Source organism: Triticum aestivum, chromosome 1B (genome assembly GCF_018294505.1).
Source record: "Triticum aestivum cultivar Chinese Spring chromosome 1B, IWGSC CS RefSeq v2.1, whole genome shotgun sequence".
Taxonomy (NCBI): domain Eukaryota; kingdom Viridiplantae; phylum Streptophyta; class Magnoliopsida; order Poales; family Poaceae; genus Triticum; species Triticum aestivum.
Window position 1 is genome coordinate 673,149,834 of NC_057795.1, and position 17,363 is coordinate 673,167,196.

Here is a 17,363-nt window from a genome sequence, read left to right on the forward strand (position 1 = left end):
GAAACTGACAAGGGCTGCTGTGAATTCCTGCGACAGCTTTCTGTGTAGGTTTCACTTGGTCTCATCTTCGTCCAGCTCTCTACCGTCACCATGTGATGGCGATGTTGTTGTTCCGCCTTGGCTACAAACAGTAAGGTGAGTACTCACGACTTCTCTTCTCCCTCGCTTCTTCCCCTTGCTCTGGGAACGTGGTCTTGGAGCCACCGCTACTTAGTCTTTTGGGGAAATGATGCCTTGATGGCCATACAGATCATCCAAGAGATGTAAATATTTTTTCCTAAGTTGAAATGCATTACTCTATGTTTTTTCTGTGTGGTTCATGAGACTGACAAGAGATGTAATGTCTTGTGTTGTCATATACAGCAAACTAGGATCTTTATTGACAAAGTTATACATGTCCTTTGGATACCCATGTTTTTGCCTATTCCATTACTTCTGAAAGTGACCCGCCAAACTATGTGCTTGTTCGGTTATCTGTGATAGCGGAACCTGGAGCAAATTATTGTTGTTGCTTCATATGGGAAAAAGGAAACACTTCCAGCCTTGCACTTGTAGGATGCTGCTGTATCAGTTGGCTAAATCATGAGAACCTTTTTCCTTGGATTGTATGTCTTGACCATGACATAATTATTTAGGATCTCATGCTACTGTCTAGGGTGTAGACGTTGGTACGAAAGGACACATCTTTTTACTGCACCCTTGGACACACTTTGGAAATGGTCCATGGACCAAAGTTTTGGATTTCGTCCGAGAAAACCGAAATTCCAGCGATTTTCGGCCATCTCGTTAGGGCCCGGTAATAGGGTGTACCGGCCCAAAAAATTCGGCCACTTTTAAACTCACAGCCCAGCCCATGGTTTACTACAGCCCACACAAACCCCCCCTGTGGTATAAAAGCACGAATTCATCTCCTCCTAACCCTAAAATTCACTTTTCCCGTCTCCATCCGACTGAGCGGCGGCTGTGGGCAACGAAACCCTAGCGAGTAAGGCGGCGGCGCAGTGCAGCGCCGCCTCCTCCCATCCAGCTCGTGTCCCTCCCTCCCAATCTCCTCCCTTGTCTCCCTCCCTCCCAATCTCCTCCCTCCCAGTCTCTTTCCCGTCCATGGATGGTGGTGGCAGCGCCATGGAGCACGGCTGCACAACTTCGATGCCGGGGCAGGTGGGCTCGGGCGTTGAACGGCTCCACGGGAGCAGCAGCATGCGGCGCATCCAGTCGGGCTTGGGCAGTGCCCCGGCGCCGGACGCACGCGCTGGTTTCCGGCAAGCTGGACATGGTACTGACGTACTGTAACTATGTTCCTCTAATCTTGTACATGCACGTATGCTGGCTCATCTTGCAAGATCTGTAGCTAGCTTTTCATTTGTGAAGATCTGTAGCTAGGTTCAGCATGCACACTTGCTTGATACAGGAGCACAATTGTGCATGATAGCTCACCTTGCCATGATCTGTAGTTAGCTGTACGTGCATGCTTATTTAGCAAGTGTTGATGATAGCACACGTAGGAACCTAGGAAGGATCTTTTACTAGCTTGTTCAGTAGCATTGTTTCTAATATCTTGTATTATCTCCCTTGATTTATTCCTGCTGTCGCCAACCCTGCAACATTACTTGATGAAGAAAAAAATCCCAATAAAATTTCAACAGCACTAACTGGTTCATAAATCCACAGTTTTTTTGTATTGTATCAAGGTTCTCTTTCTGTGATTCACTCTTTGTTCAAGTGCTGACATACATGAGGACCCAAACAATGTGTACAAACATTTATCTCTACAAAACACAGCAAGCCCTTTTACCATCAGTGGTAAATTTACAAATGCTGATCCGGATTCTGAACATGCTAGATAATGCCATCTTCCACACATGATAATATGTTCTCAACTTTGGTTGCATGCCATTGTTAAAATAGATTGCCATTTTTTGCAAATAAAGTTGATCTTTATCGCATGCTTGCTTCTCATGCTTGAATATATAGGTGATGGAAGTGCACCCTATGTTAGTAGGGTGAGCATCGATGAAGCCAGAAGGAGGGAAAATGTCAACCCCAACAATGAAGATAACATTATGATGGGGAATGGTTCAGCTCTAAGAGAGACAGCTTGGAAAGGTCAATACCATGATCTGCATTTTCTTAATTTGCTTAACTTTTTGTACGGATATTGTGATACTTTTAGAGAGGAAACATTTATAAAAAATGTATTAATTATGTTTAAAGTTAAAATGGTTCTAATTCTGTTTGTTAGCTTTTATCTGATTTTGTTATGCATTAAAAGTAAAAAATGTGGCAATTCCCTTTTTTCTGCCTTATTATCTTTTTACTTGATGTTATTATGCATTTAAAGTTGGAATGTTGTTTATTCTGTTGTAAAAATCATGCTAATCCTTGTTACTGTCCTGGCTCATTCTTTTTATTCCTTGCTCAATTTTAAGTCATAGTATGATGCATTTAGAGTTGAAATGTTGTTTATTCTGTTGTAAACATTATGCTAATTCTTGTTACTGTCCTGGTTCATTCTTTTTTATTCCTTACTCAGTTTTTATTTTGTATTATGATGCATTTAGAGTTGAAATGTTGTTTAGTGTGTTGTAGCTATATATCATGATGCATTGCTAACATGGTGCTTGAAATTTTGATATGTAGGGCTTGTAAGCAATGACATCTATTATATTTGGAACCATGGCCCGAAGTTTGGTGGGGGATTTGATTGTCGGTACTGCCCCCTAATCACTAGAGGAGGAGGTGCAACCCGCTTTAGGGAGCACCTTGGAGGTATACCAGGTGATGTGAAACAGAGTATCACAGCATACTTTGACAAGGAATTGTCGACCAACAAAGTATCAATGCAGCCAAAGATCAGCACTGCTTTGAATGTTGAGTCAAAAGATGTACTTGGCCAAGCTTGGGAAAAGTTTTTTCATGCTAATGACATTGCTGGTCTGAAAGCAAATTGTCCCTATTTTCGTTCGGCTGTCAAGATAACTCAAAACCTTGGCCCAGCTCCTGTTCCAACTGCCAAGGAGATTGATGGGATATATTTGGACAAGAATTATGAAGAAGCTGAGCAGTGGCTGAAGATGTTCAAGCAAGACTGGAGGAACTATGGTGTAACTGTGATGTGTGACTCATGGACAGGGCCTACTAGTATGAGTCTCATCAATTTCATGGTGTATTGCAATGCACGGATGTTCTTTCATAAATCCATTGATGCTTCTGGTCAAACTCAGACTGCAGGTTAGTTTTCCAATGATTGAAACTATGTATACGCATTCTCATTCATTGTTAATTCTGACTAGCCATGCCTTGTTAGTTTTCTACATGATGTTATGATGCATTTATTGTGCATTTAGAGTTAAAAATCTGTTATGTTTGTTTATTCATGGTTGAAACTCTGTTATTTCTGTTGATTTATTGTTAAATATGTATATTATACTTTATCCTATTTTACTTGATATCATGGTGCATTTAGAGTTGGAAATCTCCTATGTTTGTTTATTCATGGTTAAATGTGGCTATTATCCCTTTTCTATTTTTTACATGACATTATGATGCATTTAGAGTAAAAAAATGTTATTTCTGTTTATTCATGCTTATTTCTGTTATTACTCGCTTCATTTTTGTTTCAAACAAAAATTTACTTGCAATTAATTGGCAGAGTTTATCTATAGAGAGATCAGAAAGGTCGTTGTGGAAGAGATAGGTTCTGAGAATGTTGTTCAAATCGTAACCAATAATGGGTCAAATTACAAGAAAGCATGTAATTGACTGATTTATACATAGCGACTTTATCCATTTTATTCTTTGTACTTCATTGTCATTGACTGATTTTGTTTTCATATTTTGAAGATACGTGCTGAAGAAGAACAAGACCCGGTGAGAGAGAATGATAAGCAGAAGGAAGTTGATGCATGTGCAATGATGATGCCATGTTTGATGCAACAAATCCTATGATGGAATGGTTGAATGAGGATGAGGAGCATGCAATCTTGGATGGAGTTGATGCTGCTAGCGCCGTGTTTGAGAAAATATGTTTGCTTAACTCAAGTAGGAAAGTTTCTCATCTTGCAAGGAAGGACAATGGCAGGAAAAGAAAGAGGGTAGAGGAAGAAGTGGATGACTACCATGATAGTGAGGATGATGAAGAAGAAAATGAGGAGCTGGACCTGGAAATTGATGATGATGATGATAGCCATGATGATGGTGCAAGTCAATCTGATAGAGGATTCGCCAATGCAAATTGAAAAGGATTTAACAAGCCAAGTTGGAAACAATGTTGAGGTAACAAGTGATGGTAGTTTGGTGAACCGTAGATCTGAACGGGTTAGGCAAGCCAAGAAGGTCAAGGAGGTCACCAGCCTTTACAATTGACAAGTAAGTTCCTTGTGATGACATCAATAATTTCCCATTTATGCACTTTCTTATATCCTGTCATTAACATGTGGTGTTTGCTTTAGTCCATATGATTTTATATGTTGTTTCAATTGGGGTTGCCATCTATTAACTGTTGTTTCTGCCATCTACTTGATGTTTTTATAATTCACAATGCGTTAGTCCATATGATTCTATATGGTGTTTCAATTGGGGCTGCCATCTATGAGTTATTGCTGCCATCTACTTGTAATGTTTATATAATTCACAATGCTTTAGTCCATCTGAATTTATATGTTGTTTTAATTTGGGCTGTCATCTATGAGTTGTTTCTGCCATCTACTTGTAATACTTATATAATTCACATTGTTTCTGCCCATATGATTTTATATGTTGTTCCAATTGCAGTTGCCATCATTGAGTTGTTGGTTCTGCCATCTACTTGTAATGTTTATATAATTCACAATGCTTTAATTGCAAGGTTAAGCGGCATGGGAGCAAAAGAGCTTTTGGTTTGATGAAGACTAACGGGTGGATGAACAGGAAGTCCGAAGTGAAGGTCTCTGTTCGATTCAATACTTTTGGTGCAAGACTGAAGAGTTGAAGAACAGGAAGTCTGAATTGAACTTTTTGTTTGTATTTTGGGGTCGACATAATTGAACTTTGAATGTCGTGTTAAATTCATTGTGGACTGTAATTCTGAACCTTATGGGTGTTCGTTTCGACTCTTGGTAGAATTATTAAGTCGCATGTTACTCTTAGTATCTGAACTATCAAGTCACATGTTAATCTGGACTATCATGTTGCTTTTCTAGTGGTTGCTGCTCTCCGAATTGATCCACTATGCTATTATCTGAATGGTTGCAACTGGAGTGTTGATGTTTAGTCTGATACGTAGTGATTTGATGAATAGATTCAGCTGTTTGATTTTTACATGCATATTTTGCTAAAAGTTCTGAATACTCATCTGTTGTTCTGTTGTATTTCAAAATTTTAGGCAAATTTCGCCCATTTTTCGTTCATTTTTCGTTCAGTTTTCGTCCCAAAATTCAAATTTTGTTTTATGATTTTCGTCCGAGATTTTCCGAAAAAATCCGAAAAATCCGAATTTCGCCCATTTCGTCAAGGACCGGTAAAAATCAAAAAACGAAATCCGAAATTCTGCCATGGACGATATCTAATAGAATAAAATGCTGATATTGACTGCTCCCTTGCTCTTGATTATCTTTCTTGTTGATGAAAAATGTCACTATATTTGTGCTTTGCTGATATTTAAGTTCTGTTTGATTTGTTCCCTTTTCTGAACGTCGTAATAAGTAGCTACTGTGTCGTTTTGCTACCTGTAGGTTCTTGCTTCAGTTTTACGCCCTGCTGGTGGTAGTCTGCTGAGTTCTTTTGCTCTAGTTTGCTTAGGCATCCCTGATGTGGTTGTATGTCAGGGCTGTGAGATTATTTCTGCTTATCCATAGCACGCCATTTTCTTAATGAAAACGGGAGCCAAGTGGCCCGTTCTATCCTTTCTGCCTCCACGGAAGATGACACAACTTTGGCTCAGCCAGAGAACCTATGTCACAACTTTCTGATTTTTTTGTTGTTTCTTTTCTGAGGCTACGCGATGGTATGAATTCATGACTGTCAAATGCTTAGAATCAAGAAATAGTTGTCGATGATATTGACTGCTTCCTTGGCTGTTAACTATATTTCTAGATATGGTGCGGATTACATATATTTGTTTCTTGTAAAAAAAATTCTTCGAGAAAACGCAGAAGACCTTTGCGTTTCATTTCATTGGAAAGGTAGGAAGTCAGTTACAGCCGTCCTAGGACGAACAATCGAGGATCGGGTACAACACTCAGTGCACATCCCATGAAGTGGGTAGGACACTAGGACTACTCTAAGGCCTGCTGCTCTGGCCTTTGCCCAGGAGCAGGCTTCCTCCTTGATCCTGTCCACTAGCGTGCCTAGGTAGGGCGTCGCGTTGTCGAAGACGCAACTATTCCTATGGTTCCAGACCAAACATGGTACGACTAGTGCGACGGATTGCAGGGCCTTGCGTTGTGCTTGTCAAATTTAGATGTTTTCTTTTAATCAATTGGTTGATGAGTTTACTTTAGCAGTTTTGTTACAAGTATTTTTTTGCATGTAACATGTTTTACACATTTCCTTTTGACGCTCATGAATGTCTGATCTGTTAGACTGTTATTGACTGCATGCATGGCTTGTGCTTCAGATGTACGACTGTGGCAACTTAGGTCCAATTGGCCCATTGCCATTGAGAGTGATGATGATGATTTGGTTACCCTCAAAAGTTGCCTGAGAGCTGAGATTTGGAAGTACTACACTACATGAAATGGCAAGACTAGTCGGATGTTAAAGCAACTGGTGCGTTTTGTTTGTAGAGAGTATTGGAACACCCACACTACGGAGATGTTGGAAGCACTCCAATCTTGTGAGCACCGTCCTAACCTATGTGCTCCTTCCTGTCCGAATTAATTGATGCAAATTCTATACAATGTAAAGTGGACATTGGTATAGAGGCTGACTCAATTAATTCGGATAGGATGGAGTAATAATTTTTTATCAGCAAACAATCAATGCTTAGCTTTTGATTCATTCCTGATATGGTATCATACTGGATGGTGAAACACTTTGCATTTGTTAGTGATGGTATGTCTGTGTGGATGAACCATAAAGCTAGGAGTCGCTATTAGTGCTGAACCGAAAAATTGGAGAATACATTTTTGTTTGCTTGTACCAAGTCCACACCTGACTTTGCTTTAGAGCCTGTTTGGCACCACTTTTTAGTGCTGTCAGTTTTATTTATTTTTGCTAGGGGTCATCATCAATTGATTAGTCCTAAAGTCACAAAGTAGTGCTTTTTTGGATGCTGACAGTGTCCAGAACACAAATTTGACCACAAGTTTGTACTGCATTATATTTGTAAAATCTCCCAAAAATATAGTATGGCAAGCGTATCTTATTAGATAGTCTACCAATATTTATATTCTTATGTCCAATTTAAATTATCATAAAAGGATTATTGATCACAGGTAAATAGTTCTTCAATGTAATTTTGATTCCCTGCACATTATGCTCTTGGGTTTGGCACCACCATGGCTTATGTTCAGGTTTTGACTGTCCAGAGTATGATAGTACACTTGGTTTTAGAGTTTGATAAAGAACTGTGGTTCTCGAAGTTACTTCGTTGTTTCTAGTTGTTACTGTCTATAGTAGACGATATTAAAGTCCCTTTTTTTACAAAGGCAAGTGTAGGTGATGTGCAATGTGTTTCTTAGATGGTAATGAATGCTCTCTTCCTGAACTTGTAGTTTTGGCTGCCGTTGAATGTGAGTATGTTTTGCTGGGTGGTGCTAGCTCTTATCTAGTTTAGCATTCAAGTGATGTATGTCTCTTTGAAACTTGAGGTCCTGGTTCTTTACAGGACACTAAAGGAGAGGTGCATCGATGGTCCGTGATGTTCAGACTCAAGATCTTCCTGAAGGAGGACGGTGTGGTGAACCCCGAGACCATCATCGTGTGTGATGAGTGGCCATGGTGGATCAGATTCATTAGCATAGTTTGTTTGTTGTGGTGTTGGATTAGCTTCTTCTTTTGAGAATTTTTTTTGGTAAGATGATTTGGAGTGCACGCATGTATTTGAATGGATTCATTCTTGATTTGATTTGAATAGATCTCAGGAAATGATCTGGAAAGGCTGTTTGGTCGAGTGGTGATGTTGGTTTTGTCTCGAGGACACTTGCGACTTGTAAACTTTGCATTGTATTGTGCGACATGGAGTTAGTTGGTCAATGTTGAGAAGTACAGTGTTTATTTTGGTATACCGAACAGACTGGCTGGTTGGATCCTTCCATCCTATTGAGTCTGGATGTTTGGCTCAATAGTTATTCTCCATGAATGCTACTTCCTACGTTCCAAAATAGATGACTCAACTTTGTATTAACTTTAGTACAAAGTTGAGTCATCTATTATGGAACGGAGGGGGTACCTCGTTAATTCGGTTTATAGTAACTACCTGGTAATGGTCGGTTGATTCATATATTGTGTTATTGGAACTGATACCTTGGTTGTGCTGGGCGAGCGGCTCGCAGACCAGGAGGTCCAAAGACCGGGACCGGCCCCGGCGGGTCACTTTGACGAGGAGGAGGCCACCATGTCCTTTCCTCTCTTTTGGTGTTGTTTGCATCAAGATTATCTGACAATGAAATTGAAGATAATCGATCCGTGGTGTGTGTTAATTATGTGGGAATTACTACTTTTGAATCCTGATGATGGTTCATTCTTATTTGAATTGAATCTGCATAGCTGCTTATTTGAATTGAATCTGCATAGCTGGCTTTTGGTAGGGCATCTACAATGTGGGACGCCTAGACGCGTAGAGGTAGAGAAAATAAATAACTTAAAATTAAAATCATATAAGCGTATTCTCTGACTGGAAACAACTTTGATAGTCTACCATGTACAGGGCAAACTGCTTTTGGCATCTTTGCTATAGATGATGTCGGGATTTGGGGGCTCAAATGCATATCAGCTCTGAAAGAAATCCTAGCGCCTTGGGCTAGAATCGAGCGTTGAAGATGGCCTTATACTCTTATATATTACTCTCCGCTACAAGTGTTTTCCTATCTGCTCTTCTCTAATGTATGTACTGGAGTAATATATGAAATCCACTAGGGAAGATGTGTTTTTCTTTTCATTATAGCAGGAAGGGGACACATGTTTTGTTAGGAGAGACAAGGGAGAGGATTAGGGATCACCATGCAGAAATCTGACGTGATTCATTCACAACATATAGTAATTAATTAATGGGGAGTGATACGCGCCGGCGCACCGGCCGAACTGTTCGGCCGGTCCAGCCCAAGCCGTGCGATGCGGTCAGCCCCAGCCGTTAGATTTCCGCGCGAGGCCACCACCGAACCAACCATTGCAGCAAAAAGAACACGTTTTTGTTGCAACCGTTGTACGAACAGCCACAATGAGAAAAACAGGGGAGCTCGATCCCCCGCGTCCGCCCATCCCCGATCCGCGGCAGTGGCGACCGGATCCGCCTGTTCTTCGTTGCCCGCAGCCGAATCACGTCTAGGAGGGGCTCCCCCACCTATCAAGCCGCCTTGGGATTGCTTCAATCATGTCTGTATATACGTCATGACCTCCTTGCCGCCATGGATTTAGGCTCGAGCTCCGCTGCCGTTCATGGCCGGAGTCCCCTGAGGAGGCAGGGCCCTGGTGGTAGTGGACCGGTGTTGCAACGGTACTACAACCCTGATGTCTCATGTGTTTCTCGTTGGCTCCATGCATGCAGCAGCGTGTCCCCGTAGTTGCATCTCCCGGTGACGACGGTCGCAACTCCGGTGATGACGAACGCAGCTCCGGCGTTCTGCGGCTGCAGGTCGCACCACCTCCGGCGACGAGCTCGTAAGAAAACTGTACTCTCCGTCGGGGTGTCGGTAGCAGCAAAAAGAACGCCCGGTTGTAGCAAAAAAGGGCAACGCTTCCAACAAATTAAAAGCTCGCCGGCACCACTGTAGCAAAAATGTTAACCAATTGTATCTTCTGTGGCTGCCGGTTGCAGCAAAAAAATGACACGGTTGTAGCAAGAAAAACATTGACGTCGACCGGCCGCTGCATATGGTGGTAGCAAACCATGTCGCCGGTGGTAGCAAATGAAGCCGTCGGTGGTAGCAAAACAAAAAACTAGTTCCAGCAAAAAAGAATCAGCTACAAATACAGTAGTTGGTTCCAGCAAAAAAGTTTATGGGTTGAAGCTTTTTAAATGTAGGGTTGAAGCTTTCATGTAAACGGTTGCAGCTTTTTTTATTTGGGCAAGAAATCGATAGCAAAAAAAGGATGTAGCAAAAAAACACGCTGGTCGTAGCAAAAGATAACGGCAGTTGCAGCAACAAAATGTCGTTGTTGCAGCAAAAAACGGATGCAACTTTCGTCCGTCTGCAGTTGTAGATATTTTTCCCACCCCACAGCTTGAGCGGTTGGTGAAAAAAAAAGCTGACCGAGTAAACGTGGTGGGCCAAGGCCACGTGATGGGCCAAGGAAAAAAAACAACGTGGATCGGGAGGTGCGGGAGCGCTGGATCGCTACCCGATCAAGCGGCGTGCGCGGGACCGGCCGAAACGCTCGGCCGGTGCACCGTCTGGGAACATTTCCCTTAATTAATTAGCCAGGAAATAAACTGAAACTTCCAACCGATTGTTAAGGAAGAAACTTAAAAACCTTCCATCATTAATTTTCTTGAAGTTATCTCTCCTCGGAATCAGGCAACCTTGACGCACCCCCTTTAATTTCTACCAGTAAGTACTATATCTCTCCGCCTCCTCCTCTTCCTCCATTGATCCCTCCCTTCTGTTCCATCTATTGGCCACCGCCTCCTCACGCGGATTGCCCCTCAATACGACGTCTCTCCGCGTTCTCCGCCCGCTCATTGCACAAGCCATCTTCGTATCTCAGCCTATAAATGCCCAGCCAACCCTTTTGATCATGCTCGCGCCCCACGTGTTGCTCCTCCTCTTTCTGCCGATTGACTAGGCGCCGGCCACCACCTCCTATTTTCTCCTCGAGCCAACACAGAACGAGTACATCCTGCGGCCGCAATCCCAAAGGTTGTGCCATGTCGTTCCGCTCGTGTCCGACTATCACAGATGCCGAGAGATGATCCGCTGGCGAGCAAGCGGCACCACGATCTTGTCTAGTCGAGTGGCCATGCTCTATCTTCAGTGCCCCGACCATACTGGTATGTCCTCTCTCTCTCTCTCTCTCTCTCTCTCTCTCTCTCTCTCTCTCTCCCTCTCTCTCTCTCTAAAACTGATGAATTATCTTGCGAACCTTCTGATGCAGATTCCCACAAAAAAAAAACCTTCTGATGCAGACGCGAGCAGCAAGTCACGAGGGTCATGGGCCAGCCGATGCAGGAAAAGGTTATTGGCAAAAATAATATATGCATAAGCATTTGTTCAGTGCTTCCTTCCTTGCATTGCCACATGTATCTTGATGTTACAGTTATAAACCGTGGTTGTTTTATTCAGTACAATAGCTCACGCTGCACCTAGTGGTTGAATTATTCCTTCCTTGCATTGCCACATGTATCTTCGGTCCTCACCCTGTAGACATGATTATTATTCTTCGCACTTATAGGTTGACACACATATGGAATCAAAAGACCCAGTTTTTTATCCATTGCAGCAGATCTTTTAGCATTGTTCCTATGATATAATTATTTTCCCATGAAAAAAAAATAAACGTACACCCACAAATGTCCTCTTGGACTAATTTTTTCTTTTTCTATTATACTCCATCTTTACACTAAACTAAATGACTGACTTCACTGTGTTATACTCATCAGAACAGAACACAAACCAAACTGAATTGCCTTTTTTCAAACTGTCTAATTCCATCACATATGGTGTTTTCAGATCAACCTTCTCTACTCTGCACCTGAGATTATACTTTTACTTTTATCACTTGGCTCACTGAAAATCATGCCCATTTATGTCACTGCTATGCAGATTTTTACTATGGTTAAAACATAGTATGAGTACTAAAACTACACTCATAATCTAGAAATTGTCTTCAGTACTACTCGCTCTGTAAACTAATATAAGATCCTTTAGATCACCACTTTAGTGATATAAATGATCTTATATTAGTTTACAGAGGGGGTACTATGTTGTGCAACTTAGTATGGTTTTCCCCAGCTGATTTCTATTATACATGAGATGCTGGGTCTACCAACCATTCCAGGATTAGATCGACAAACGTTGTCTACATTATTTATATTCTCTATAAACATTTTATTTCATTTTACTTTTGTTTGTTAACCACATTTGTCCTCAGCCAGTCCCTTCAGAAACTATAGAGTAATTGATTCAAATGCATGTCGCAACGATCTATCTAGAGACACGATTTCAAATTGCATCCTTGCACAAATCATGCATGATTAAGTGATTAGTTTGGCATCCATCCTGAAGTTTTTCGGTCAATTTGACCAATTGTGTTGTATTTCTGCATACTCGTCTACTGTATCTATGCTTTCCCTCCTTTAAAAATGAACGCTGCATACTCGTCTACTGTATCTATGCTTTCCCTCCTTTAAAAATGAACGGCGTTCTTCCTTTGTTTGGTTCATTCATTATTTCTTTGTTTCCAATCGTAGTAAAATGATAGTAAGGTTGTAGGGTTGTGGTTGCGGCGTCAACGGCGGGACATGGTTTGGCTGAGTTGGGGGCTTGGGGAGGTTGAGGCCATCCTTCAACACGAATAATGTTACAAAGTGTAGTACATTTTTTTTCGAAAAAACATGTTAAATGTTCACAAGACATGTACAATCTCTAAAAGTTTCAAACCAATTCTCACACTTAGGTGCTACGAGTGCAAGCAAAGGGTTAGTGGAAAAATAATATATGCATTAATTTGCATGCATTTGTTTTATGCTTTCTTCCTTGCATTGGATGCTTTTGTACTGCCACATGTGTTGATCTTAAAAGTTGTAACCGTGATTGAATTATTTAGCAGTATGTATAATCGAGACAATAGAACATTCATCCTTGTCTCACAAGAAAAGATCACTTGTTTCAGGTTGCTATTCAATGTTCTTGTTTCATATATTCTGATTCTAGCCAAAACTACACCGGCTTGTACTCCTAGTAGAATATGGGCTAGATGTAACGCCACACCTACATACATGCATAGGAAATATAGACTCCAACACAAGATAAATGTCACGATGAAAGCAAACAATACTATAATTATTATTTTCTGTAAAAATGACATGTCTTTGAACTTGTACATGTGGTAATACCGTAATAGTACTCATTTTGTGCATAGATCATAAGAGATGTATCCTTAACCTATGTTGCATAATGCTTTGCTCCCATAGATATTATAAGTGAATTTTTGGTGGCATGATTTGGCATGTGGGGTTTTATTCAGAAAAGTATACGAATATATAACCTTGTTGACGTTTTTGGTACCAAACGGCTTTTTTTGCGCTAATGTATTAATCCATCTTTTCTTGCAAAAATGATTTTCACCCATCTAGTGCCTTTGTGGATGCGTTATGCTTGTCAAAATTTTGTTCTTACTTGTCAGAAAACAAAAGCTTTAGGGTGTTCATTGTAAAAGGAGTGTCCTTGTTTGTAAGGAAACAAATTCATTAGGGGTGTTGATTGCAAATCATTTCCCTTTGTTTTCGATATGTAACCGCGATGATGTTTTTGGTACCAAACGGCATTCATTTGAAAAAAAATTGAGCGGTAAATGCACTGGGTCTTGTGGTAACCATGGTCCATGGTAACCGCAAATCTCGGCCTGTTAATATTTTCCCATTTGATAACAGAAGCCTTTGGATACATTAAAATTTGCTAACATTGAGTTCTTAGAGCAACTCCAACGGGCCGATTCAAACGGACGGCGAATTTGTCCGTTTTTTGTCTGTTTGGGTAGGCTGCCCGCCCGGCGCCCACCCTCTTTTAGATTTGAGTCGGCAGTGCGCCCAACGCGCCGACCCATTTCTTGTCCGCACTTAACTTTTTTTAAAAAGGCATGTGGTCTTATTTTTCTAAGCACCTCCCCTTAAGCACCTTGCATTGTACTCCCTTCGTTTCAAAATAGATGACCCAACTTTGTACTAACTTTAATACAAAGTTAGTATAAAGTTGGATAATCTATTTTGAAACGGAGGTTATTACAAAGTTGGTTTATCTATTTTGAAAGAAAGGGAGTACAAAGCATTAGGGTGATCCATCCAATTTGCGAGGAGTTCTCTCGCAGCTTTTTTTTCCGAAAAGGGGCAGCTTGATCAAGATGTTTTCATTTTTTTTAAGCATCAGTACAGACACAAGTGCTCATATACACACGCATACACTCATCCCTATGAACGCACACACGCACACCCTACCCCTATGAGCATCTCCGAAAGACTGAGCCGGCATATCATCTTCAGATTTACGAAGTCACCATAGGCGCCTCGTCGTCGATGGGAACGTCTCCTCCCACTGAAAGCGCATCGCCGGAAATCCTGAAATAAATCCAGAAATAATGCGAGCACCAGGATTTAAACTCTGGTGGGTTGGGGATACCACTGTCCACCTAACCAACTCAACCACAGGTTGATTCGCAAGATGTTTTCATTGGTGACGAGTGCACTGCAGAACTTAGCTGATTGATCAATTATGGTGGTTGATTTGTCGTACGTGCCATGCAGGAAAACAACCGTTATTATATATTGCCGCTCGCGGAAAACGCCTTGGTTAAGTAAGGATATATATACATTGTCATGTCAAGTATGATACCATAATGCCTCGTCATGCCGGCTTAAACAAAGTGAAGCACACATGCCCGCGTTTCACGAGTCTGTTTAAAGAATAATGAACTAGTTTGTTGTTAGCAGTAGCATCAACTGTCGATGTGATGGTGAATGCCCAACGCGCGTCAGCACACTACTCCATGAACTTAATAATAACGCTACTTTACGATTTAACTTATCTCCTACTGGATGGGCACATTTACTGACAAATATACTTACGTAATTGTGCCGTACTGTATACTTGTTGCAGCAGGAACAGATCTGTTGCTTCTCGAGAAACATTTTTCTTTTTGAGAGAGAAACATTGTTATACTTATACCGTAGCTTAATGAAATGCATACGCCATGTCACCGTGCTAGCATCAAGTTTATGCATGTACTTGAGCTCAACATATGTTTTTACCAAACAGGAAAATTTTGAACTGGACATTCAGTCGAGTCGTCCCTCATGGAAGGCGAGCCCTACGGCATGGAGCTTGTCCGCGACGATCTCGTCCAGGCGCCGCGCCATCTCCGGCGTCATGTGGTTCGCCCAGTCACCTGCCACGCCCTTTCTGAATAGCGCGTCCCGCGGGATCGGGAGCATGGGATTCAGGTTGCCCGTTTTGTTGGCCTCCAGGTTCTTGAGGTGGCCGAAGCTGCAGAGCTTGACGATGTCGTCGACGACGCCGGCATCCTCCTCGGCGCCGGAGAAAGGCAGCCCCACGAACCGCGCCAGCGCCCTGACGTGCTCGGCGGGGTCCCGCAGCAGGTCCTCGTACCGCAAGAAGAGGACGCTGTCCGGCCTCGCCGTGCTGGCGCTCCAGTAGCCAAGCATGTGGTCCCACGCCGGTCCGTACGCCACCGCGCCGCTGCACACGGCCTCGAAGACGTCGGCGAACGGCAGCTCTGGATGCAGCCGCCGGTGGAAGTGCCACCGCGAGACCACCATGTCCTTGGGCTCCCTGCAGACGTACACGACCTTGCACCCGCCCCCGCCCGGCGGCGGCGCGGCGGTTCGCGGCATCATGGCCAGCGGCATGTGCGTGTTCATGAGGCGCGGGGAGGGTAGCGCCTCGAGCTTGGCCTCCCCTCGCCGGCTGCCCAAGAGGCCCTCCAGGAAAGGGATGCACTGGTGCGGATTGAGGCGTAGCAGCGGGTGCCCGGCGTCGGCGGCGGGGTAGGCGCGCCGCGCCATGGTGGCGAACGTCAGGGCGTTGACCCACGTGGTGCCGCTCTTGGGGAAGCTGGCCACGATGACGTCGTCCCGGCGGGGCTCGAAGCGGCGCTGTAGGGCGACGGCCGCCGGGACAGACCACTCCGGCAGCCAGAAGCCCTTGTAGAGACGGAGGTTCGACAGGCCCATGGCCATCGGCGCGCTGGGCAGGGCGGACACAAGGTCGGCGTCGGCGTGCTCCTCTGGAAGCTGCTCCGGCACGTCGGAAACCAAGCCTGAGTCAGCTTCGACGTCCGCAAAAGGGAAGGGGCCGAGCGAAGCACCAGCTACCTTCTTCGCCATTGATGATCTTGGGGACAAAATTTTGGACACTAGAACGTACGTGGTCGTGGTGCTCTCTTGCTTCGGATGCGCTAAAACTCAGTCGACTGAGTTTTAGCGAAGTCTCAGTCGAGTCCATCGTCAGATTCGCGCTTTAACTTCTGTCTTTTGTACGTTCGAGTCGCTCGCACAAGTCGCTGGCCCCTGTATTGCCGTTTCTACCTGGGCTTTGCTCTTTTCTTTCTTTTTCTTCACTCTGGGCCTTACGTACGTGTTGGTCTGTGCTTTATTTGAACTTGTTGTGGCCTTTTTTTCTTTTTCTTTCCCCTTTTCATTTCTGTTCCATATGGCCTGAGCTGTTTTTTTATTGCTAAAAAGCTGATTTTTATTTTCACATTTTCTTGTTTCTTTTCTATTTACTTGTGTGTTCTATTTTCTGTTTGCTTTTTATCTTTTAAAACTTTTTTACTTTCTAATAGTGTGCCTCTTGCTAGCTTTCTTTTTCAGGATTCGCTAATTCTCACTCGAATATGAATTAGTTAGGTCTCTGTCGATTCGGTAGCCATAAGACCTTGATGCAAAGATTCGTGCAGTGTATCACTTTTTCCTGTTTGTTAAAGTTGACACGCGGACATGCCGTACGCAATGGATGGTAGACTTTTTTTTTCGTGAGAGAGTAATCAATACGCCAAGCCTCTCTTGTGGCCTATGCTCTTTTATCTTTCTTTTCTATTTGCAGCCTTGGAGTTACAAGGGATGCACACAGACCTTTTGCTCTTGTACGAGCGGTCAGTTTTTACTGAAGCATCTGAAATTGGTATTGTCTTTTTCGTCCTTTTTATTTTTTTGTCTCACATTTCTATTTTTATTTTAATCATTTTTCCTGGTTTTTAGTTTCTACTGCTTGTTTTATTTCCCTCTCTTTTTAGAAAATATAGCATAATAATATATTACTTATTTTATTTATTATGCATTACCCTTTTGTTCAAATAATAATGCTTTTTCATTTTTGTCTTTCTGTTGCATTATTTTATTCTTTCTATTTGTTCTATTTCTTTTATTTGTAATTCTTCTTCTTGATTAAAGCATTGCTTACCAAGTTTTAGGTGTGGAAGAAGTATGAAAGTAGTGGATCATGGTATTCCTCCACCTTTTCCCTCTCTTCCTCCGAATGTGTTTTTTTTCATGT

General features: G+C 42.6%; 2 protein-coding genes across 3 annotated transcripts; one reads left to right on the forward strand and one right to left on the reverse strand.

The window, feature by feature from the left end:
* The first annotated feature begins 926 nt into the window (after positions 1 to 926).
* On the forward strand, positions 927 to 5,202 carry LOC123147671 (uncharacterized). 2 transcript variants are annotated; one of them, XM_044566942.1, is made up of 6 exons: positions 927 to 1,276; positions 1,975 to 2,106; positions 2,641 to 3,231; positions 3,653 to 3,754; positions 3,844 to 4,368; positions 4,847 to 5,202. In XM_044566942.1, exons 1-5 carry the CDS (start codon positions 1,105 to 1,107, stop codon positions 3,852 to 3,854), a joined length of 1,008 nt encoding a protein of 335 aa, XP_044422877.1. In that variant the 5' UTR covers positions 927 to 1,104; the 3' UTR covers positions 3,855 to 4,368; positions 4,847 to 5,202. The 2 variants fall into 2 exon arrangements, with proteins under 2 accessions (XP_044422877.1, XP_044422884.1); XM_044566949.1 differs by lacking the exon at positions 3,653 to 3,754.
* Positions 5,203 to 14,966: 9,764 nt separating this feature from the next.
* On the reverse strand, positions 14,967 to 16,676 carry LOC123099689 (cytosolic sulfotransferase 8-like). The gene has a single exon (XM_044521803.1). The coding sequence runs from the start codon at positions 16,193 to 16,195 to the stop codon at positions 15,128 to 15,130; it is 1,068 nt and encodes a 355-aa protein (XP_044377738.1). The 5' UTR covers positions 16,196 to 16,676; the 3' UTR covers positions 14,967 to 15,127.
* Positions 16,677 to 17,363: the final 687 nt, after the last annotated feature.